General features: G+C 37.0%; 2 protein-coding genes across 6 annotated transcripts; both read right to left on the reverse strand.

Annotated features, from left to right (window-relative positions):
* Positions 1–1917: 1917 nt before the first annotated feature.
* On the reverse strand, positions 1918–20813 carry LOC113050935 (ras and Rab interactor 2-like). Of its 2 annotated transcripts, XM_026214412.1 has the most exons (12): positions 20709–20813; positions 15738–15820; positions 14195–14307; positions 13729–13900; positions 13462–13573; positions 12649–12721; positions 11619–11710; positions 8973–10121; positions 4427–4735; positions 4139–4270; positions 2683–2846; positions 1918–2527 (listed from the first exon to the last, which is right to left on the reverse strand). In XM_026214412.1, the coding sequence occupies exons 2-12, from the start codon at positions 15795–15797 to the stop codon at positions 2231–2233; spliced, it is 2673 nt and encodes an 890-aa protein (XP_026070197.1). In that variant the 5' UTR covers positions 15798–15820; positions 20709–20813; the 3' UTR covers positions 1918–2230. The 2 variants fall into 2 exon arrangements, with proteins under 2 accessions (XP_026070197.1, XP_026070198.1); XM_026214413.1 differs by lacking the exons at positions 15738–15820; positions 20709–20813 and having other exon boundaries at positions 1919–2527; positions 13729–13962; positions 14195–14596.
* Positions 20814–21686: 873 nt separating this feature from the next.
* On the reverse strand, positions 21687–25061 carry LOC113050936 (D-aminoacyl-tRNA deacylase 1-like). Of its 4 annotated transcripts, none has more exons than XM_026214416.1 (6): positions 24925–25055; positions 24557–24647; positions 22995–23230; positions 22468–22565; positions 22152–22308; positions 21687–21987 (listed from the first exon to the last, which is right to left on the reverse strand). In XM_026214416.1, the coding sequence occupies exons 1-5, from the start codon at positions 24965–24967 to the stop codon at positions 22153–22155; spliced, it is 624 nt and encodes a 207-aa protein (XP_026070201.1). In that variant the 5' UTR covers positions 24968–25055; the 3' UTR covers positions 21687–21987; position 22152. The 4 variants fall into 4 exon arrangements, with proteins under 4 accessions (XP_026070201.1, XP_026070203.1, XP_026070202.1 ...); XM_026214418.1 differs by having other exon boundaries at positions 22142–22308; XM_026214417.1 differs by having other exon boundaries at positions 21687–22308; positions 24557–24650; positions 24928–25061.
* Positions 25062–25357: the final 296 nt, after the last annotated feature.

Below are 25357 nucleotides of genomic sequence, written 5' to 3' on the forward strand. Positions count from 1 at the left end.
CATAGCAATATTAATATAATTTACCAAATATATTGCAACATTAATATAATCACTAAATGAAAAAAATAATTAATTAATAATGAATTGATTTATTTAAAAATGCTAAATTAATAACTTTTGGTGTAACGTAATGTAGTCTGGTTGATTCATTCTTGTTAAATAATACTCAAGACTTTTTTAAACTAATATTTAATAATTCATTAATAATTCATTAAAATAATGAAATTTAAAGTTTCTATTTTACCTATCAATAGCAAAATTCATATAATTTACCTAATATATTGCAATATTCATTTAAATAATTATTAAATATCTTAAAAACAAACAAATAAATTATATAACTATCTAAAATGCTTATATTAATACAATTTGTGGTGTAATGTAGTATAGTTGATTTATTTATGGAAAATAATGTTTAAGAATTTTTGAAATATAAAAAAAGGTGCAAATAAATGAATAATATAATTATTTAAAATACTAATATTTAATAATATTTCACAAAAAAGTAATAATACCTGTATGAAGTATATTTTAGGTTGCTCAAAAAAACAGTTTTACAGTCTAACATAAAAAACATTAAACTGTTTGAGTTAATAAAAAGAATAAAGATTTTATTTATACATAATCACAAAGGGAATAAAACATGCACAAGTTCAGTGTTCTGGAAACATTCTCTGTACATTGTACATGTTATGGTACAAAAAAATATATAACATTTACAGTGTAGCACATTTAGACATTGGCTGAAGTATAAACAGCAAAGTGTTCTTATTTCAGAAGAACAAAGTGAGGAAAAAAGCTTCTCTAGCCAACTGAACAGTGTGCAAGGTCACACTGACACATCTCTATTGTGCTAAAGAAAAAGCAACCACGTGATCAAGCATCATCTCTTCTGAAGCTCACATTATGAAAGCGTCTTCCTTCAAAGAATTTTCACACTGATGTGTTGATTGAGTCTCTTGATGGCAGAGGAGACAATTTTCTGATGCATACTTCAACACACACTCGACTGAATGCAAAAATAGCTTAAAGATTCTATACAGAACTCTATAGGTTAACTAGAGAATCCCTGACACCTCTGTACATGCAGAAAAGTGGCATAATATGGCTTTCATTGCAGTCTTGGCTTTTTTGGGGAAATATGCTACATTGAATTCATATTGAATCAAAGGAAAGAATATATATACTGACATGTTCAATACCATGTAACTTACAATACCCAATAAATGCCCTTTATAGTAAACATTTCTATTCAAATTAAAACTTAATGTGAATAAACATTATTTTACATAATGTAATATGCATATAGGTGATTTTCTAAAAATATAGCACACTTCGGTCTCACAATTCGTATATAAAAATATATATTTTCAGATTTGTAATATGAACAACTGTATTTATATTATCATACAATTACGAATTAACGTTACAATTTGAATCTGTGAAACTAAGAATATTTGTCATTATTCAAACCAAAATAAAATTTAGCAGTCTTTGGAATTTCGCATGAAAGCCTGTTGCTACTTAATTCTCCCACATTAAAAAAAATACAAATACAACAACTAACAAACAATATTTCCAAAAATTCTGATACCCAATAAATAACATCATTTGGACCCCTTTAATGGGAAAGATAGGTAAATACCATATTTTCCGGACTATAAGTCGCACTTTTTTTCATAGTTTGGCTGGTCTTGCGACTTATAGTCAGGTGTGACTTATTTATCAAAATTAATTTGACATGAACCGAGTGAAATGAACCAAGATAAATGAACCAATAGAAATCATAACCGTCTACAGCCACGAGAGGGTGCTCTATGCTGCTCATTTTCCTGTAGTCTACACTGAGCAGCATAGATCGCCCTCTCGTGGCTGTAGATGGTTATGTTTTCTCTTGGTTCTAAATAAATGCGACTTATATATGTTTTTTTCCTCATCATGACGTATATTTGGACTGATGGGACTTATACTCAGGTGCGACTTATAGTCAGAAAAATACGGTAATTATAAAAATAAGAAAAGAACCATTGTGAATTCTAATTTTTACTCAGATTGACTGCAGTCATTCAGTGGAATGTTTCTATTCATGTAAAGTGGCAATTACATCATTTTTTCTTGAGCCACTGAGTACATGAGACTTTTACATTTTACTATCTTTATACACATTCCTTAAAGTCACACCTTCATTAAACATTTTCCAGTTACTGAGTGTTCAGGAAATGTCCAGCACTCAAGACGAAGGAGTCGAACAGTTCATGTTGGGTATCGACTTGTAGACAAAGTAAAAGTGTTGACGGTTCGGTCGACTATGTATCTCTGCCTTTATCCACTGTGGGTGTGTGTCTGCGGCCAACTGCTGGCTGCTGTCATCTGTGTAGAGAAAGAGGCCGTAGTTTTCTGGATCAGACACGTGGAATTTGAGCGCACAAAGGCGGCACACCTCTTCCGTCGTGGCATTGGGCTGCACCTGGAGGGTTTTAGCCGTGCAGCCGCTATCTGCCTTCTGCAGAGCCACTCGCATGTAGTTCTTCACACCAACAAACAAACAGACAGACAGAAATTATAGTGAGTTTTGTTTTACCACTCAAGAAACTGTATGGATGAAAATAGTCCATATCAATAAAATACAGTCTGAAACTATTCAAAAGCTGACTGGAGCCTGTTTGGAGGTCAGGATTTTACCTGGAAGTCGTCCACTGAGGGCAGGTTTCTCTGTAGTGTGTGACGCCGGTGCCACTGGTGGAGTGTGTCGCGTGTTGTAGAGCTCAGTATTCGTGATGCCTGCTCTTCCTGAAAATTCTTAATCAGTGACATTGCTCCGTATGCACTGGTGAGGTAATATCCTCCTGTACAGGATCAAGAGAAAAAGAGCACCTTAATAAACAGTTCAAACACCCAGGGAACCATCCAAAACCTAAATAAAAACTTGTTTAGTTCCATAAAATATTGCTATAAAAAATCTGCTTGGAAAAACATACACTACCATTCAAAGTTTTGTTGTCGGTAAGATTATTATTATTTTTTAAATGTTTTTAAAAATAAGCTACCAAGGATGCATTTTTTTGATAAAAATACAGTAAAAACATTAATATTGTGAACTATTATTACAATTGTAATTTTCCAATTTCATGTATTTTAAAACTGAATTTTTCCCGTCTGCAGATTTGCTGCTCAAGAAACATTTGTTCTTATTGTCAATGTTGAAAACAGTTGTACTGCTTAATCTTTTTTTTTTTACTGTGATATCTGCAGGGAGAACTGTATTTATTTGAAATATAAATCTTTTGTTAACATTCAAACAACTGAGAAATATAAAAGCATTTAAATGTGTTGGTATGTATTTTTATGGGAGTAGGCGGAGTTAAAGAACTCTGACTGGTGAAATTGTCTCTACAGAATCTTAGGTATAGTTTTTCATCACAAATTCTGCTATTAAGCAATAATTTTAAAAGTCAGTTGAATTAACACAAATAATTGGGTTCAACAAAAGTATATGAAATCAATTAACAATCTCTGAGCTCTTAACAGGTCTTTTTTAAAAGTTTTATCAGTTCAGTTAATTTCTCTATGGAGAAAATGAATGGCATTTTCACGTCCAGAACCTGACTGTTGCCCTCTATAGGCAACACCAGACAGCAATGCAGTTCACTAGGTTCTCAAAACATGCATTATTTACTGACCAGACTGGAAGTACTGGAATTTTTAAAGTGACAAAAAAGGGGAAATCAGCACTATAATGAGGATCATCCTATCTGTCACATTAGATTTGTGACCTGACTGTGTGTGTACTGCCACAATGAGCTCACTGAGTATAAGAGACACACCCAGGAGGAAATTACTCTGTGGGGAACAGAACTTCGTCACACATGGAAAATGCTTGTCCGTTCTGAAACTCCTCGCACAGTTTGGATACTAGAATACTGCACAGTTATTAACTTTGTTAACATTACTCTGTCATTATGAACAATGAAAGAGAATTCACATTAAATGTTGGAAAGGTGAAACTAATCCTGTTTTAGTTTTGAAGCTCTTCAATTTTTCCTCTTGATACAGTGAATCATTTAATTTTTTGCATTTTTCTTAAATAATTCCTGCTTATGTATCATTATCACATAAGCATGAGAACATGTTAACACACCTTCTCCATGCAGTAATGTGGGATCTATCAGCTCCATCATATACAGGATCTCAGTGTCCAGCTGAGGCATGTCACACTGGACCAACACATATGTCAACATGGGTAGGAAATCATCTGCTCCAAACATCCGCACTGACGCACACAGAGGAAACATTGATTAATTATCCATTCCAGCAAGTACCTTCCACTAGATTGTCTTTCAATTACTGATCTCATACACACCTAAAACATAAATCACATATAAAGCCTTTAAATAAACCCTCAAGATATAACTCCACGTGTACACACCTTCATGGTCTTGCATAATGTTGTAGATGAGTTTGCAGACTTTTAACAGCACCATAATCTTCCTCTCAGGTGAGTACATCTGGCACATGGCTCGGAGTTTTCGGTGGATCCTGTGGATGGCGTGGGCGTCTGGTGGCCGGGTTCCATTCACACCTAGCTCGTGAGGATGTTTGGCCTTGGCCAGGGCCAGATTCTCCCGCAGCCTCTGCCACACTCCACCGGCCTCCTGGAAGTCACGCAACACAGACTGCAAGCAGCCGTACAGAGGTTTCAGCACACACTTATGCATGGCTTTCTCCAACACTGGATCTGTGAAAGTGACGGAGATTTGAAGAGACACAGTTTTCATTTTCCCGTCCTGAGATGTGTTGTTTAAATTGCAAATGCATTTTCGCCCATTTTTACGCTCTTGGGTGTGGTGGTCTAAAAAAAGGCGCATTGTTGGCGTGTGTTATTTTGAGGAACTGAAAATAGACTGTGCCATAGACCAACTCAAACCTGGTCTAAAGTCTATGGCGCAATATTTGTTTGTTATTTAAAGAGCACATTAGAAGAAAATGCGCCCCTTGGCGGGTCCATAATGCACGTTGACTTTGCTTATTATGCAGAGGGATGCGCAGCAGAACACAAACATTTTTAAATATGAAACAATAAAAGATTAAAATGTAATAAATTATTATTGTGTAGGCTACATGAATATAAAATTTACTACATGTCATAATGGATAGCCATTGCATGTATCAGAATTAGGCTTCCTATTTGCTCGCACGCGAGCACCAAAAAAATAAAATAAAAATAAAATAAAAACAAACTAAAAAGAAAAATATATAAAACATTTAATTACTTTATTCATTTTAATTATATGGAAAAGAGCAGAAGATCAGTGATACAAGTTTGGAGCATCACAAGCATAAGCAACAAATTATGACAGAATTTTCCTTTTTTTTGGGTGAACTAATCCTTTAAACCTCAACCTTGTCAATCATTGCATTTGTGGTGCATTTTCAACAGCCAGAGCACTTTACATTGATTGCCATCTCACATCAACTTTAATGCAGTTGTATATCTTTGTTGTGCCAGAAACCCAATGAACAGTTATGATGAATAATACAAACTGACACTTTTATCCAAAGTGAGGAACAGCACAAATATCTGCACCAGTAAAAAACAAAACCACCCAAAATGCTTAAGAGTACATACAAAGGCTTTGTTCTTCAAGGTGGCATGCTAAACATTTGAAAGATACAAAAGTGTATGAATTAAGGAACCTATTTTTAAGGAATCCTTTTTCATTTGTATTTATAGTTATGTTCCTTATGTACTGTTGTGAAACCATGGTATCACAACACAGCTTCAAAGGTAATAACATGACAGTTAAACAAACAAAGAAAAGTCTGCCCTTTGGAAAACATTAACCATTAATGTGGAAAGCATTTCTTTAAGCTAAACCAACAACTTATTGCTGGGATAACTGCTGAATTTTAAGTGCTCCACTTATGAAGAATTTATACTCTTTGAACACGTTCTTACTTGCCTTAGGTTTGATATGCAAGAATTATTTTTGGTATGATTAAAGTATTCATGAAATGTCTGCCTTCAAGCTCTCTTTATTGGTCCTAAAACACTAAACAAAACTTTTTTTTAAACTGATTTACAATTTTTTTTAACATCCTTAATATATTAGGAACTATAAAACAGGATTATAGCATATTTGTCTTACAATGCACTAAATCAATATTCTGCTATTAAATTGACTGCTACTTTGTGTGAATTGTGAAATGTGCACCTAATTTCAACCATTTCCATAGCAGTCTAGTATGGGACTGTCATTTTTATGCAAATCAGACTAGTTAATATGATATTGTTAGCCTTGCACTGTAACCTCATACACTTTTTAATGCAACTGCAGAGACGAAAGCTGAACTCGAAAGGTATTTCAGATATAGTGCTTGCTTTTCACTGCTCAGTTGCTCTTGTTTCCTATTGTGGCTATTCCCACCACACTATCAACAACCTTTTGCCTGCATTACCAATGTATAACAAAAGCAGGTGACTAAACTCACATTTAAAACAAAATATTTTTCAAATGTCAGTATACTGTATAACAGTGGCTTAATTGCATATCAAAACATAGCTCCTCTTTTTATGACTATACATAATATACTATTGAACTTTCAGGTAAGTCAAAGTAATTATCATACACCTGGCAATATGTAGGGCAAGGCGCAGGGCAAGTGTTTTTGCTAGTTTCATCCCTACACAGTTTTCATTTTCCCGTCCTGAGATGTGTTGTTTAAATCGCAAATGCATTTTCGCCCATTTGTGCGCTCATGGGCGTGCTGGTCTATAAAAGGCGCATTGTTGGCGCGTTGTTATTTTGAGGAACTGAAAATAGACTGCACCATAGACCAACTCAAACCTGGTCTAAAGTCTAAAGTCAATGGGGCAATATTTGTTTGTTATTTAAAGAGCACATTAGAAGAAAATGCACCCCTTGGCGGGTCCATAATGCATGATGACTTTGCTTATTATGCAGAGGGGTGCGCAGCAGCACACAAACATTTTTAAATATGAAACAATAAAAGATTCAAATGTAAAAAATTATTATTGTGTAGGCTACATGAATATAAACATCCCTACATGTCTCCTTAGTTAAACTAGCAAAAGTGGATTCAGACATGCCCTGAGTGCATCTACTCTGTGCGCTTTAGACCATGCACTTAGATAGTTAAAATAGGGCCCCATGAATTTATGTATGTCAATGAGTTTGCACAGACTAGGAAACAAAAAGGCAAGCTAAGGTTACATCTGGGAGACACAGAAGATAACATTTCAAAATGCAACAACTAATAGTTTCCAGACACTTGTAAAATGAACAGTGGATCAAACCTACCCACCCAATCAGCACAACACAATTAAGGCCCCAGTATACTTCAAACAAAATCGAAGAACGAACTGATATGGTGTAATTTCTAATAAAATAAGGCTGAAACAAAGTTTTGAGTTGGTTTCAGCAGTTCGAAACAGCTCACCAAAGTGAGCTTTCTGGGGGAGTTCTCTTTGGTTCCTAAACACCTTTGAGTTTTCATTGGTACGTGGCAGTTACACTTCTTTGAAGTGTGATTTTTTCCCCCCTGTTCGTTCCTCATTTTGCAGAGGTGCTACAGTAGAGCAACATCTCCTGAATACACTTGAGTGTCGAATAGCTGAGCTGGCACAAATATATCTGCACCTGTACGATCGCTCGCAGAGAAACTTTAAAGATTGAGAGAAAGCATTTAATTCCTAGAAAGAAATTGCATGTTGACGACCCAGAGTTAGGCAAAAATGACGTAGAGAAACATCCGAGACAAGTTTTCCAAAGACACGAAAAGAATGAAAGGAAAGAGTACAGGTAGCAAATACAAAATACATGTGTTTTAAATAAATGTTACACCATACTGCTGCTACTGCTGCTGCTGTGGTTGTGCTTCAAATAAGCCAATTTAAAGGGTAACGTTATACAGTAAATGAAATGAAAAAAACGAATACAGTATAATAATAAACCTTTGTTTTTATCAAAAGTAAATCATGACAACACATACAATATAAAAAGGTGTTATAATTTATCCATGAGCCATTCAGACTTCCCATAAAGGACTGATTATGGAATGGTTCTTTTGTATTGCAAACCCTCACTTAAGGAGTTTCATGCAACCGGGCACAGGACCTTAACTATAAAGCCCCTTTTACACTGCACGTCATACCCAGCAAATTGCCGGAACATTGCCGGGTCGCCTTTTGTGTGAAAGCAAACACATCCCAAGATTGATTCCGGCATTGAACCCGGGTCGGGGACCTAGTAACATTGCCGGGTTCAATCCCAGGACGAGCGCTTTGTGAACAAAAGCCAGATGTAATGCCGTGTCGTAGTGATGATGCACGTTATCGCGCGACTCTTTTACCGGCTGTTTTGAAGGAAGATCAACGTTCGCGACAAAAAAATATGTGCAAACTGTAATGAAGCAGAGATCAGTTTGTTCCTCACTTACCGTGCTGACAACGACATCGTTTGCCAGCTTCAGTGAAAGTATAACGTGCCTAACGTTTTCAACTCGAACATTACACATCACGCGCTGATGTCATGCGTCACGTGTCGTTACGGGACCTTTGAGGGTTGTGTGTGAAAGCAATCACTGGCAGTGTGAGAGTGCAAAATCTAAATACCTGGGAACTATTGCCGGAACACTTTACCCGTGTATTTGCCGGAATCGCAGTGTGAAAGGGGCTTAAGTAAGCCCATTCTTTCTCCTGGAAAGTCACCAGCAGAGTTTAGCTCTGTCCCTAATTAAACAGACCTAAACCAGCCTGATTAAGGTCTTTAAGATTACTTGAAATTCCAGGCATAAGTGTTGGAGCTAAACTCTGCAGGAAAGTGACCCACCAGGGAACAGGATTAGATTTCCCTCAAAGCAAGCCGTTCATAGGTTGATCTCACAGAAAAGTGCTTTTAAAATGACTCTGGTTCAACATGGCTCTAAAAAGAGTAGTACTGAAATCTACTCACCTATCAGATCCTCAGGTATGCACGACTCTATAGGTGGGTCCATTTCTGAGCTCTGTTTGAGGTAAGCTTTCATCTGGGTCATGAACTGCCGGATGGTCTGCAGAAGATCCTGGCTGGACGAGGGGCAGTTTTTATTCTCCTGCACAAAGCTCACATAGTCCTGCACCAGGCACCCAAAGTAGGAAGTTTTGTCTTGAGACAACTCAATAATCCGGAGCAAGATGCGTTTTTCAGGTGTAGCCAGCACACTGAAAACACCTTGGACCTTACGAAAGTGTCCCTTTAGTGCTCGTGGGATAACAAGAGACCTCGGTTGAGCCCCCACTAGTTCGACCGTCAGGAGTTTCTTTGACATGCGGGAAGCACGAAGGCGAAGATGCAGATCCCGTTCAAGTCCCACACCGTAGTTGTCCTCTTCGTCGTCATATTCATCACTGCTGTCATCCGTGGAGAGGCCTTTGCCAACACTTTGGGATAGTCCCATAGGGAGAGGATGAGGAGGAGAATCCAAAGAATCCAATGAGGAAGTGGACAAGCTTTGACCACTTGAGCTTCGCCCTTTCTCTTCGGGTCCAGTCCATTGCTGCAGGATGGTGCTGCTGGTCGGGTTAAAAGGCGTTGTATGGTTCCGATTGGCTTGAGAAAGGGCTCTAGAGATGGTCTCGTCATCTAACGCAATAGAGCAGCGGTAGCTGTCAATGTCTGGTGCTTGTCGTGGTAGAGGATTGCGTCTCTGACTCATTCTGGTAATGCCAGCACTCAAAGGCATAGTCCTCGGACCTGGGGATGCAGTAGGACTATGAACTAAAATACGAGGAGGAGGTGGTCTTGGTGGAGGAGGGGGACGAGATTTTCCGTTTTCTGCTGTTGGGTCCTTTGAGATCACTGTTTCTGAATTTCCTGTGACATCTTGCTGTGTCTTGAGAAAGACAGGGTTGATAAAAGACAAAGCACTGCTGAAGCAACTTCTTACAACCTCTGAGGTATTAGGGCAGGTGTTAGTCAGTGGTAGTGGGACATTTAGCTTCCCATTTGGTGTGGAGGTTTGATCCTTTATCTGTAAGACATCATAGCAGTTGTCCTGAACCAGAGACCTTTCTTGGGCAAAGATTGTCCCTTGTTGTTTGTTGAAAGAAGATTCCCAGAATGCTGGAATAAAAGAGAGAATCTGATTAATGGTTAACAACTCACAAGTACAAACTTCATACCGACACAACCACAAAAGCAACAAACACACCCACTCCTGCTTCCTACCATAGACCACCACACATTGTCAGCACACATGTGAATTTGAGTGTGTGTGGCTATACCTAGTTACAGCCAGGCAAAAGCGTCTGTTCTCTTCTGTTGTTCTCAGGCCCACTGAAGTTCTTGGAGAAATTAAGCAAGCTCAGTCGTGCATTTCAGAAACCTGATTCACAAACGCCATTCAAACACTCCCAACAAAGAGCCGGCCAAAAACTGAGTCATTTATCCAAACAGACAGTGTGTATCGGGAGGCTGATTTCACAGACCACACCAAAGCCCTCCTCTTTCTCCTCCCCATGCTTTCTGTCTCTCTCCCCACTCATTTCAGTATGGTTTCTACTTATGTTACCAGTTTCTATTAAGAATAGATATTATATTATTTAAAAAGAGACTTAAATTAATGATTCAAAGTTATAGTTTTTCTGTGGCAACTTTAGTGTACATATATATAGGGTGTTTTGGATGGGTGTTGCTATGGTGATACAAGTGTTTTTGTTGTTGTTGTTGTTTTAGCTTATTGCTAACTTCTCAAAAATGCTGTCTTTAAGGAAGAATGGAACTATCACTGTTAAGGAACAAAGGAAGACACGTGTCGCTACAAACACAAATACAAATACAAACACACACACACACACACACACACTCTTTCCCTCAGTGACCTCTATGCTCTGATTAGCTCACATAGTCTCACACATTATCTGGAATGTCAGCTGGACTAGTAATAACATGGAACTGAATAGTAGGCCAGCTTATTCACAGCTGTGGTGGATGGAGAGATTCAAACACATAGTTACTCACAAGACAGTCACAGCAAAGGTTCCTTCTTCTCTATGAACATTGGAATATTTCTTCATTATGTGACAAAGAATGTTTGACACTTGTTCAAGATAGTCTGAAGCATGTAAGAACATACAAAAATATTGAATTACTAATTATTACTTGTACATGCAACATGCTTGAGTATACTGAAAAAAGCTCTGGTTTCCTGACACACTTAACATCACATCACCCCTGCTGTTTTAAGAGTGCACCAGTGGCAGACCTGACTCACTTGGTGCCCTAGGTCAGAGACATAAGCAAGAAGGAAAAAAAAGACAGAAATTTTAACAAATGTCAGAAGTGTTAATCTGTTTGTGCTACTGCTGTTTTCATTTAGTGTGCATGGGGACCAGGGTTCTAATCCTAAAAACTTTTATGTTATTTTTTTTTTAATAAAACGAAGCAAATTTGATATTGATAATTTGTACAGTATGAAAAAGGGCCATTTTACATTTCTGATAATACTATATATATATACACACACACACACACACACACACACACATATATATAATTGTGTCTATATTAAATTAAATATTTATCATTATTCTAAGTGGATTAGACTAGTTAGGCCAGTACCTGCTCCTTGCTGAGCCACTTCATCTAGATCTGACAGGGTCTCAGCTGAGTGGATAGCATCAGGAAACTTCAGGGTAAACGGCAGAATGTCTCTAATATGAAACAAATAGAGTCAGACAGACAAATAGGGCGTGAAAGAGGGTAAAAAAGAGGATGAAAAGAGGAGAGATTCACTGTTTTCCTACATTAATGGTGACAGGTCAAATTATACATCACATTTAGGCTTGAAAAAAAACAAGCATCATATGGAGAACTGATTTATGGATGATATCAAATCAATCATTTTTACTTAGGGCCATATATTATCCTGTTGCTGATAAGGTGATGGATATCATTGTGTTAAATGAGCGTTGGTTTAATTTCTTCACAATCATTCATAGTTTCTTTACTCATTTATCACACTTTAGCACCGTAGAGAAGGTAAGGATTAGGGGTGCTCCGATCACGATCGGCCGATCGTTAATGCGCATCTCGTCAGTAAAGCCGGTTCTCTAATCAGCGGTTAATTCCATCAGGTGCGTGATTTCACATAGAGCAGCTGTTACTACACAGAGCCGTTGTTAACTGAGAAGATGCGACAAAAAACGCTGAAAATGAAGTGGATTTGCGCATCTTCTCAGTTAACAACGGCTCTGTGTAGTAACAGCTGCTCTATGTGAAATCACGCACCTGATGGAATTAACCGCTGATTAGAGAACCGGCTTTACTGACGAGATGCGCATTAACGATCGGCCGATCGTGATCGGAGCACCCCTAGTAAGGATGGCAAGATAGCAATAAAAGATTTCATCCATTCCAAAGATGATCAAATTGTTCATAGTGGATTGTTTCTATATGCTACAAATGTGAGAGTGAGAGCGGTTGAGTGTTATGCGTAAAACCACAGTGCTTAGGGTTAGGGATTTGTTCATCTTCCTAGTTATATGTATTAGCAATAGCAATAATGATGCTTGTCTTAACAATCTTGTCTTAGCAGTCTAATAATTGACAAGTTAAATAATTAAATTATCAGTCATTACAAAAGTGTTACCTGCTGATACAATAAAAGGCCACAAGACGAAAGAGGTCAGCAAAACTGATTCCTGAGCCCTGTAGAGAAAATGCTAGGAAAAAAAGAGCAATACAATAAGAATTTATAATCTCCAAGCAAATTTCACAATTTCATTCAGCATAATAGCACTGAGTGTTGCTCTAGATTCTTCATTTTTTGGGAATTTTCTGAAAATGTTTTGGGAAATTTCTGAACTGATTCTGAACTTGGCAGGGAAAGTGCTCACAAACCTTCAGTGCCTTTCAGACCACATCCAGCTCCAAGGCACAGAGGAAATTCACAGCTGGATTGTGCCCGGGCCAAAAACGCTAGGGTGTGTCTGATATTTCACATGCAGAATTTCTTGGAGCTGCTGAATACCTGAAATGCTGCCAGGCTACTATTGTGATGTTTAGCTGCAAATATGGTGCCTCTGTTTCAAACCAAGCAAGTTGCACATAGCTGCTCAGGTTAAAGTAACTGAAGACTGATTAAAACTACCTGTGAAACCAGGGGAAAACTTCCCATTCTGACTCAAAACATAGATTTATAAAATGATATCAAAAGTGCATGAGTGTAGAGTCACTCCCAAGTGGTCTTTGACCTCACCACTGCATGCACGTGAAAGTAACATGCTGCTTGGTATCAAGAAACAATAAAAAAAGATAGACACCCAATAAAAGTAAACCCCACATATCTTTCACAGGCAAACATCCTGAGCTGATGGTGATATAGAACACAGAAATAAATACGGCTAGATGTGAGCTGTCAACAACAGTTATGGCTTAATATGATATAAGGGATCTGACGTACTGTACTGACTCTCCTTTACAGGGATGTGAATGACGGTGGAGTCTGAGCTACCATCCATGTGGAATGACAGGACCTTCTTTTGGAGGACAGATGATTTCCACACTAAAAACACCTGGAAAGGAAAGAAAAAAAATGCTTATGCAGTAGTTAATAAAAGGACAGTTCACCAAAAAGTATGTTATCGTTTTAATTTCTTAGACTATTTCTTAAATAAAAAATAAAAAAAACTTGGTGTCTTTGTGTTCGCTGCTCCCTAACATATTTTACCCCAGCTGGTTGCTGCAGTAGGATGCCAGTGGCCTCTTGCTGGTCGATTGAAAGCAGAAGCCAGATGGGGTGTGTGTGTATCAGTTTGTCCAAGACACAGACACTTATACTCGTACCATCCCCATCATCTGCAGGATAATGCAGACACAAAGCGCTCATCTCTCCCTCTATCCTACAGAGAACAAAATTGGTGTAGTGGGTTGTCTTTGTTTTGATAGAGATGTCTTTTATGTCCTTTAAAGGAAGAAAAGGCATTAGAAAGACTGACTAGACACTGGCGTCCTCTACTGGACTCTACTACAAAACATACAGAGGTTCTTTAATATTACAGTACATAAACAGCAATGCATCTATTAAAAGTACAGATAATATAGTTATTGTTGAATTCAAATGCTCTGTTATTTAGCTTACTGCACAATGATGGTCTTAATGCATTCTTGATATTTGTATATTAATGTGTACTCACTCTATGAGCACAGACATGTCTGGATCTCTGTCTGGATCTCTGTCTTTTTTCTGCGCAGCACGAACCATTTGCTGTTCCAATGCACCCAGTGACAATGCAAATGCATCGACAAGCTACACATGGACAGAAAAAGTCAAATATTACTTGTCCCAGCAGAAAACATCTCGGTGAATTAATGTAGTGGTCTTTTTAAATCCACTTTAGCAATATTCCTTTAGATATTATAGAATCTGAAAAAAAGGGAAACTGCCAGGAAACCTGCAGAGAACAGTGAAGGAAAAACGGAAGCTGAAAGAAAACAACAACAACAACAACAAGCAGAGAGAGGCTTATTTGAGACCAAAACAAGAGAAACCGCTTCAGCCTCGCTGGACATCCATCCATGAGCAGGAAGAAAGTTTCCTGTGTTCTTAATCTATTTCCCCCAACAGGAAATGGGATTTACCATGGCAACACAACCCAACCCAACCATCTGAGCATTACTTTATGCAAGTATTTACATGTGATCTTCAATGACGACAGTAGATATGCAAATAAACTCCATTACAGACATAAGAAAAGTGTTTTAACTGCAAGTTATAAACTCATAATTCTGAGTTTCAATATCACAAATCTTACTTTTTTTTCTTTCTTTTTACATCTCACAGTAGTTTTTTCTCCCATTTTAAAGTAAAACAAATTAAAAAAGGTAATTGCTACTTTTTGACTCACAGGTCTGACTTTTTTCTTGCAATTCTGAGTTTATATCTCATTCTGAAAAAAAAACCTGAAGTGTGAGGAAAAAACTAAAGTCAAAATTGTGAGATAAAAAGTTTCTTGTAATTTTTTTAATTTACCTATATTATCCGGAAAGAAGCTTCCATATGCATGTGAAGTAAGTTTATTGGATTTTTGGGCACATTTAATTGTCCTAACGGGCGAAAAGTTAATAGGATCACATTTTAAAAAGTAATAGCACATCTCTTTTCAACAAAGTGCACGCTTTGGTGTAACATTTATGTCCACTACACAAATGGAGCAGGATTATTTTCATATGGATTACTTAAGCCTCTATTTTACATTATATACATTTAAAGATTCTGCATAGTATAAACAACTGTCCAGTTTTTAGATAAATAACATAAAATGAGCTGTGCCTGGCAGTCTGTTAGTGGCATTCTGAACAAAACTACTTTCAAAAAGAAGAAATGTTTCCAATACTTATGCAATATGCCACTTTGGTGACTGCAATATGTTGACTCCAATTAAATATTCTGAATCACCCTGACAACTTCTTGTGTTTTTAATGTTGAGTGATATGCTGCAAAAATGAAACATCTATTATGGGACGCTTGAATGGTCCTGTTTGGGCAACAAGTCCTGGTCCAGTCTCACACACACACACACACACACAAACACACACACACACACTGTTATATACAGCCAGTGAATGTACGCAGTGGAAAACAAAATGTTCAAAGTTTCAAATGCTTCCCTTGATTTGTCAGGATCCTGCTCAATTTTAAGTGCAGATATAGAAATGTTCACAGAAAGATCATCTTACCTGAAGAAAGCTACCACTTCTGTCCATCCGGCTGGGTTGTGATAACGATTTCATTTCCATGTTGCTCTTGTTGTTTTAAAGTCCTGCAAGTCATAAGAGGCATGGGGATCACTAAATAAGATGACTCTGATATAAAATTGTTGTTGTAAAATCTGTTTTCAGTATGACTGATGCATTCATTCCTACTGTATTTGCTGCACACTTGTCTCCCTTCATATTCAGTCATACTCTGAAATGTCTGTTATTATGATAACGGATGAATGGTTTGTCTGTAAGCCTGAGATTAGTGTCTAGAAGCTGTAATTTTTTCCTCAAAGAGACAATTACACACCGAAGACCCTGTCTGCTTGACACTTCTTGAAATTATTAAACAGTTATTTTCTGAAGCGATATGTTTAATTAGTATACACAGCAAGTCAAGTCAAGTCAAATCACCTTTATTTATATGGCGCTTTAAACAAAATACATTGCTTCAAAGCCACTGAACAACATTAATTAGGAAAACAGTGTGTCAGTTATGCAAAATGACAGTTAAAGGCAGTTCATCATTGAATTCAGTGATGTCATCTCTGTTCAGTTTAAATAGTGTCTGTGCATTTATTTGCAATCAAGTCAACGATATCGCTGTAGATGAAGTGACCCCAACTAAGCAAGCCAGAGGTGATAGCGGCAAGGAACCGAAACTCCATCGGTGACAGAATGGAGAAAAAAACCTTGGGAGAAACCAGGCTCATTTGGGGGGCCAGTTCTCCTCTGACCAGACGAAACCTGTAGTTCAATTCCAGGCTGCAGCAAAGTCAGATTGTGCAGAAGAATCATCTGTTTCTTGTGGTCTTGTCCTGGTGGTCTTTACAGGGGATCTGTATCTGGGGCTTTAATTGTCCTGGTCTCCGCTGTCTTTCAGGAATGTAGATGTCTTTTCTTGGTGCTGATCCACCATCTGATCTGGATACAGACTGGATCTGGTGGCTACGGTGACCTCGGAATAATAGAGAAACAGACTAATATTAGCGTAGATGCCATTCTTCTAGTGATGTAGCAAGTACATCGGGTGTTATGTGAAGTGTTTCCGGTTCCAGTTTACCTAATTAATGCAGCCTAAAAATCCTTTAACGGATTTGGATATTAAAAGCATATTAATATGTTATGTGTAAGCCAGGTTAAAGAGATGGGTCTTAAATCTTGATTTAAACTGCAAGAGTGTGTCTGCCTCCCGAACAATGTTAGGTAGGTTATTCCAGAGTTTAGGCGCCAAACAGGAAAAGGATCTTCCGCCTGCAGTTGGTTTTGATATTCTAGGTATTATAAAATTGCCTGAGTTTTGAGAACGTAGCGGACGTAGAGGATTATAATGTTAAAGGAGCTCATTCAAATACTGAGGTGCTAAACCATTCAGGGCTTTATAAGTAATAAGCAATATTTTAAAATCTATACAATGATTGATAGGGAGCCAGTGCAGCGATGCCAGGACGGGCTAATATGGTCATACTTCCTGGTTCTAGTAAGAACTCTTGCTGCTGCATTTTGGACTAGCTGTAGTTTGTTTACTAACCAGGCAGAACAACCACCCAATAAAGCATTACTATAATCTAACCTTGAGGTCATAAATGCATGGATTAACATTTCTGCATTTGACATTGAGAGCATAGGCCGTAATTTAGATATATTTTTGAGATGGAAAAATGCAGTTTCCACTAGAAACATGGCTTTCTATGGAAAGATTGCGATCAAATAACACACCTAGGTTCCTAACTGATGACGAAGAATTGACAGAGCAGCCATCAAGACTTAGACAATAATCTAGGTTATTAAATGCAGTTTTTCGGTCCTATAATTAGCACCTCTGTTTTTCAGAATTTAGCAGTAAGAAATTACTCGTCATCCAGTTTTTTATATCGACTATGCATTCCATTAGTTTTTCAAATTGGTGTGTTTCACCGGGCCACAAAGAAATATAGAGCTGAGTATCATCAGCATAACAGTGAAAGCTAACACCATGTTTCCTGATGATATCTCCCAAGGGTAACATATAAAGCGTGAAGAGTAGCGACCCTAGTACTGAGCCTTGAGGTACTCCATACTGCACTTGTGATCGATATGATACATCTTCATTCACTGCTACGAACTGATGGCGGTCATATAAATATGATTTAAACCATGCTAATGCACTTCCGTTAATGCGAACAAAGTGTTCAAGTCTATGCAAAAAGAATGTTGTGGTCAATTTTGTCAAATGCAGCACTAAGATCCAATAGAACTAATAGAGAGTTACAACCATAAACAGATGATAAGAGCAGGTTATTTGTAACTCTAAGGAGAGCAGTCTCAGTACTATGATAAGTTCTAAATCCTGACTGGAAATCCTCACATATACCATTTTTCTTTAAGAAGGAATATAACTGGGAGGATACCACCTTTTCTACTATGTTGGACAGAAAATGGAGATTTGAGATTGGTCTATAATCAACTAGTTCTTTGGGGTCAAGTTGTGGTTTTTTGATGAGAGGCTTAATAACAGCCAGTTTGAAGGTTTTGGGGACATATCCTAATGACAATGAGGAATTAATAATAGAAGAGGATCTATGACTTCTGGAAAATACCTCTTTTAGGAACTTAGATGGTCTAACATAGGGTCTAACATACATGCTGTTGGTTCAGATGATTTAACTATTTTATACAACACTAAGAGAAGTACACAGAAATATAGTCACACACACATATACAGACAGATGCAAGCACAATATCTTAAACAGATCATTTCCTCAAAGCTGTTTAAAACACAATTTGCAGAAGTTATTCATAGGAACATACACAGTGAAGTCAGTGGTCAGATCAGTAACACAGCTTAGTTTGAGCTTGAGCAACACTGTGTGGTTAGTACAGGCACTATATATAAAATACAGTATAATCATATTCTACACACTCCAGGTCACCTGCAAAATAGCTTTATTGAACAGACTGGACTCTTAATTACAGATCAGGGAAGTTATCCTGTTTATGAAAGCAGCAGGTGTTAACTCATGCCTCTCGCTTTCTGCATTGCAATAACAATGGAGCATTGTGTTTTTCACAGTATTGATTCTGTCTTTTGGGGCATACATAGTCAGGCGAGAGTTTGAACTGAAACTAGTGTGTGTGTGTGTGAGTGTGTAACACAGCTGCAATCAGACAAAGACACATGTGATATGACCAATATACTGGCTTTGAAAAAAACAGTTAGAGGGTTTTTAAAGAGTATATAAAATCCCCTCTGTCACATACACAAGTGGACATTCTCTCAAACAACTTAATTTTTTTTAACACTGAAAAACTTGCCATGTGTGCTGGACACAATACATACACAAGGCTTTGACACTGAAAAAGAAAGACTGTATGTTATTAATAATATTATCTAAATTATTATTAATAATTTACATAACTTAAATATTGTTTTGGAAAGTTAACGTTATATAAATAATATATAGAATTCATTTATGTATTTTTCAGAAATATATTTTGAATAGATGAATGGATAATTGAATATATAGAGTATATACATTTTTATTATGTCAATAAAAATACACTCAGTTATAAAAAAAAATACGGTGGCACTTTACAATAGGGAACACATTCACTATTAATTAAGAGTTTTCCCTAAATAAACTCAAAATTTACTGCTTATTAATAGTTTTTAAGGTAGTTAAGTTTAAATTTGGGTAAGGATTAAGGGACCTAAAATATGGTCATGCAGACTAATGATGATTTATAAGTACAAATAAACAGCCAGTATGCTAATAATACCAACACACAGAAAAAGGAAGCATGTCTTACACATACTGTAATCCATTTCACACACCAGTGACATTTAGACCAGAGGATTTTAAAGATGTTCCCATATCCCGTGTAAAAACATAATTCTTAATAACCCAAACCACAGAAATACACATGCATATTTCATAGAAACATTTATCAAAAGGCAGTGAGGTCTGAGGCTAAAAGTCTGTTTTCTGCAGGAGGGTGAATGCTCTACAGCTCCCTACCCTCTTTAACCCTCTTTCTGTGCACAAGCACACATTTCTTCATGTTTGTTTCTGTCACTACAGTGCATAGAAGCAATCTGATGTGATACATGCTGAAAAATTCCTGACAAAGATGGGCCACATCATTGCATCAGCCCTCAGTGCAAACCAAGTACATGCTGGCACCACCAGCGCTGGAGATCCCACAATCAAACTAGAACCATGATTGTACTCACTGTAACCGTGTTATTGACTAGTGGAACATTAAAACGCACAAATCATTTTGTAATAGTTGAGTGTAAAGCAAGCTTGCAAAGATTACGGAGTTCATATCATGCACTGTATTTATTTTGAAAAGCTCTCTTCATAAATATTATAGGCATTAAAAAAAATAGAATAGAAAATATAATTTAATAAGACTATATATATATATATATATATATATATATATATATATATATATATATATATATATATATATATACACACACACACACACACACACATACATACATACATACATACATACATACATATATATATATATATATATATATATATTGTGTGTGCATTTACTAACCTAGAGAGGAATATATTTAACATTTGCTGACAAGTAATTAGCAAAATGTTTTATTTATTTCTATTATAACACAATTATCATCCGCCACATGCCGAACACATCTTCCTCCATCAACTCTCCGTAATGTTTGATTGCATATCGTGTTATGCATGTAAACAATAAGTAAATATGACGAATATGAATAAGTAGCAGCTTGAAAGTCTAAACACTTGGAATAAATTACAGTGTTGAAAAAAAGAGCTTAATGCGTCAATAAAATCAGAGAAACAGAAACAAAATAGCGTTTCAACAGAACAAAATAGCAAGCCCAATGCGAACAGAAACAACTTCATTCAAAACTTAACTAAATATGCAATAATATTATAATAGAAAATTGATATCACATAAACCTACCTCTGAGTCCCGCCAGCACATCAGCACATGCGTCTGCAGTGATGACAGTCCAGGGATTCTACTACTCTCTGACAGTTTAACATGCGCGTCACACCAACAATCCGCGGTCACATGATCACGTGACCGACGCTGCACGTCATGGGTGGTATAGGCATCCAAAATAATTTAATAGAATAATTGCTAAATATGGTAACTACACTGGGGGTATAAGTTGAAAAGAATAATAAAAGGGCTAAACTTCGTGCAACTCCCTCGGTTGCTTAAGCAAACATTGACTTGCTATGATAAAATAGCCCTTATTCAGACTGTGCTGTTCTTAAAGGGGTCATTAACTTTTTATTATTATTATTTGGAACTGTTTTCTGAGGACCACGTACAATTTTATCAACCTAAAAAACATAATAAGATTAGAATAGGCTATTTTCTATCCTGTTTGGACCCCCTCATCAGAATGCTCCAGATGCAGATTGTAGACTCAGATGTAAACGCCCACTGCTTTGATTGGCTACCAGTTGCGTTTTTTTGACAGCATTCATCCTTCACAGATGGACGCTGTTGTGATTTAGGTTAAAAACGCATAGATAGTACATATCAGCCGATCTGTAATAACAAAGCAATAGTGACCATATAATAAAAACAACTCACTCTTGTATGGTGCCACATTTCTTTCAGATCCATCCAATATAATCAAATAGCTACAGCATCATCTTTTAGTTTCAATATTTCTGAAGTGTCGAATTGTGCTTTATTTGTAAACAAACCAGTAAAATGAAGTGGACAAAGGACTGAGGTATTACTGATGTGGCATTAATAATAATCCCTAATGACCCTAATGACTGGCACTAGTTCTGAAGCAATAGAAAATATACTTGCAAATAATGATTCAGATTGGTAGATCTAAACAGCATCTTCAAATGCGATGGCATTATATAAAAAGATCAACACTATTTTCCAGCTATGCAATAAGTATCAATTACATGCATTTTTCCTTTCCTTTTTTATTAAAACACATCACAGAGATGAATACATTTAAATAAATTAGATAGCATGGCAAATATTCAGATATTGTGTTTAAAGTGGTGGTAAAATACCACTGACATGTGCCCGAGTCTTTTTTAACTGGTAACTGTGGAGCTGCCACTTGTTCTTGTGTTAACTTACAAACTAGACATTCGACAGGGACTGTAATAAGCGAGGGACTGTGAGCTGCACTGAGAGACATCCCTGAAGACAGCAGCATTCCACTGGAAGCTGGACTCATCTGCAAGTTGAAAAAAACCTTTAAAAAAACAAAACAAAAACAAAGAAATACAATGAGCAAACTGTGCTATTTGGTGTCAGTCTCCAAAGAATAACCCCTGGAGCTTGATTCATTCAATCATTGAATTATGATAAATAAGATACTAGAGGAATGACTGTGGTTGTAAGTTCACAGTGAGGTACTCTATGAATCCCGTTCAGAGGACACATCTCCCTCTGCTCCGCTGCTGGCGCTGGGAGCTGCTTTCGAGCGCAGCGCTGCCTTTTCTCTGCTGGACTCCGAAGGGCCTTTTGACCTTGTTTTTTCTTTCCTCTGCTGTTGCTTCTCTTGTTTAGACAGCTGGAGTAAAAAATCAACAAAAAATGAAGAGAGGCAAACAGATTAATGGGTTTATAGAGTCCCAAAACAATTCATGCAGTAATAAGAACTAACGAATCTACAGTTTCTGCAGAAGATCATTTTAAGGCATGTATTTCCTTGCAAATCAAAGCTGGATACCAGTTTAGGGTCTGTAGGGCCAGCAGGAGACTCCAGATGAATGGTCACAGGGCCATCGTTTTGTATGTGTACCTGCATTTTTGCACCAAACTGCCCATCTATAACACAATACAAGCTGTTTGAATTAAAAACAACACTCTAGCCTTGTGAAATAAATATATGAGTATAGGATATAATAAACATTTTCAGCATATAAAATATTTTTCATTATATGTTAATTTAGTAATTTCAAGTAAACATATGACCTATAAGTCATGTAAAAAAAAAAAAATATATATATATTTTACTGGCATTCAGTTTTGTCTGTCATCAGGTATTCGATTATTTAACTAAATTGTCAGAAAAAGTTTAATTTAAAGTAGAATACTTTAGTTCTACAGGTTTGGAATGACATAAGCGAGTAAATAACGAGCAAGAAAAAATAATTTTTGGATAAACGATCCATTTAATGCAGCAAATATCTTAAACGATGAGCAAATCCCAATCAGACGAATCAAAGCATCAACAGTCGGCTGGTCTAGCCTCACCTTTGATGAGTTCTGGTTTATAGGCTTCCCTCAGCTGCTCCAGTATGTTGTTGTAGAAGGGCTGGGCCAGTTCAGCCGGCATGGCAGAGTGGAAATCAGGCTTATTTCCCTTGAGGATACACTGCAGAGTGAACTGACTCACACACAGCACCTCCAGCTCTCGGTCCATCACACTGCTGCTCCAGGCACGGCCGTTCTCATCCTCAAACAGACGCAAGTTAAGAATCTTACGTACCCTGAGAAAATATTTGAGATAGTCACTGTGAGCAGCATGAAAACGAAAATCTCATTTTGTGTTCCATCAAATAAGGAAATACATTTTCATCATTTTTGTGTGAATGAATTCTAATAAGTATATCAGAATGATTTCTGAATGATCATGTCAGACTGAAAACTGGAGTAATGATAAATTAAATATAAAATATATTTAAAAAGAAAACAGTGATTTAAAATTGTATTTACAGTTCACATTCCATTTTTGATTAAATAAATGTAGCTCCAGTAAGACTTCTTTCAAAAACAAATACTCACAAATACTTTCAGCCAGACCTTCAAGTTAATGTGATCTTGTCTCTTTTCACCAATTTAACTGAAATTTCATGCCGATCAAATTATAAATTACATCTATTTCAGTCTAAACTGTATTTGAACTGTGGCCGCTCATCCAAGCGATGTCAAATCCAATCACAACAACACAGTTTCTGATCTGAAGCAATATACTTCATCTCGTCTTATCCTTCCTGAGCTCCTCCGTGGGACTCAAGATGCATCTTCATTAACTCCACCAGCCTCGCTTTGTTCCTACGGCTTTCGGCCCCTCTCCTCTTGTCACAATAATCAGTAGTTACGTTCCCACTGCATGCAACAAATGCCTTGTATTGTTTTTGTCTCATTGCTTAGGTGTTCTGATTGGCATTCGGCTAATCACAATGCACTGGATAGTTGGCCAATAAGAGCACACCTCGCTTTTCAGAACGATGAGCTTTGTAAAAATCGATGAGCTTCAGAAAGGGGCATAGAGGAGAACAATAATGTACAGTGTGTTTAAAATAATGTGTTTTTTAACCTTAAACCGCATAAACATATTACATTACACCAAATAATGTTCTTATTAACAGTGTCATATGAGCACTTTAATTATCGTCATTGCTGAAGATGGATAACAGCTATGAAGGCAACACAGCTGTCTATTATATAAACAACAGTATAGAACTGAAAACTGTAAAAATTAGTTTTGAAAATTATTTCAGGTTACAAGTATCTGGGCATAAGCTTCAGTGCAACATCTTTGGATATAACAGAAAGATCACACATGACAATACTTTTCTAAGATCCATGTAATTTTTTCAGGATAGTTTTATGAATGAAGTATCTGATTTCCAAAATCAGAAACTGGTTTTATAATATTAATATTTGAAATACGAATTAATAAATTGTATTTATTATAAATTGTAACGAAAGAAATGTATTATTATTAATAATTATAATAGTTATTTTTATATATGTTATTATATCACATATGAGCTCACTGCTAACTCGTTTTGGAACAGAACATTACTTACATGTAGTCAACATCCTTCTGCGTGTCCACCACTGAGATGCCAAATAAGACGCAGAGTCCTCTGCCTATGGAACTGATCTGTTCCTCCCCAACTGATTCAGAGAGAGTGTGAGGGATACTTAGTATTGATCTGAACAGTTAAGTCTGACGCATAGGCTTCATCATCTGTGAATATTTTAAATCGCACATTTCAAATGTGGCTAACAAGTCAGCAGAGTGAAGGTGTTACAGCATGGAGCGCGCATGACAGCAGTGTATCAAGCCTGTCAGCCGCTTTCATTATCGTGTAAACAAATAAACTGACAGTATTACAATGAGCGTCCAGCTGACAGCAAGATTCTCTGTGAAATGATGAGATTTGTGCAGTACCCATTACGCTTGCCGCTGTAACTCTTTGAACGATCGCCTTCATTGTTTTTGTCTGCAATCACGTGTAACACTCAAACACTTTATGATTCCGGGTTCTACGAAGCCCCGCCCCTCCGAGCGCCTGCGCACAACCACGCACACCGACGCTTCCACCCCCTGGTGGACGAAAATAAAGCATTTTTTTTTTATTATTTAGAATGATTAACTCCCTTGAAATATATTCCTGACTATAATTAATTTAATTGGGTACTGAAAAAAACATTGAAAGTTTGTATTAAATGAGTGTTTTTAGTTTTAAGCACCTTACTATTATTCTCAAATGTGTAAAGTAGTAATTGTATGTGAGGCGAGGCCAAACATTAGACTGGTACTGTAAATGTTAAAACCACAACACCACCTTACTTATAAGCCTGTTTTGGGTTTCTGTTAGTTA

This window comes from Carassius auratus, chromosome 31 (assembly GCF_003368295.1).
Source record: "Carassius auratus strain Wakin chromosome 31, ASM336829v1, whole genome shotgun sequence".
NCBI classification, from domain to species: Eukaryota; Metazoa; Chordata; class Actinopteri; order Cypriniformes; family Cyprinidae; genus Carassius; species Carassius auratus.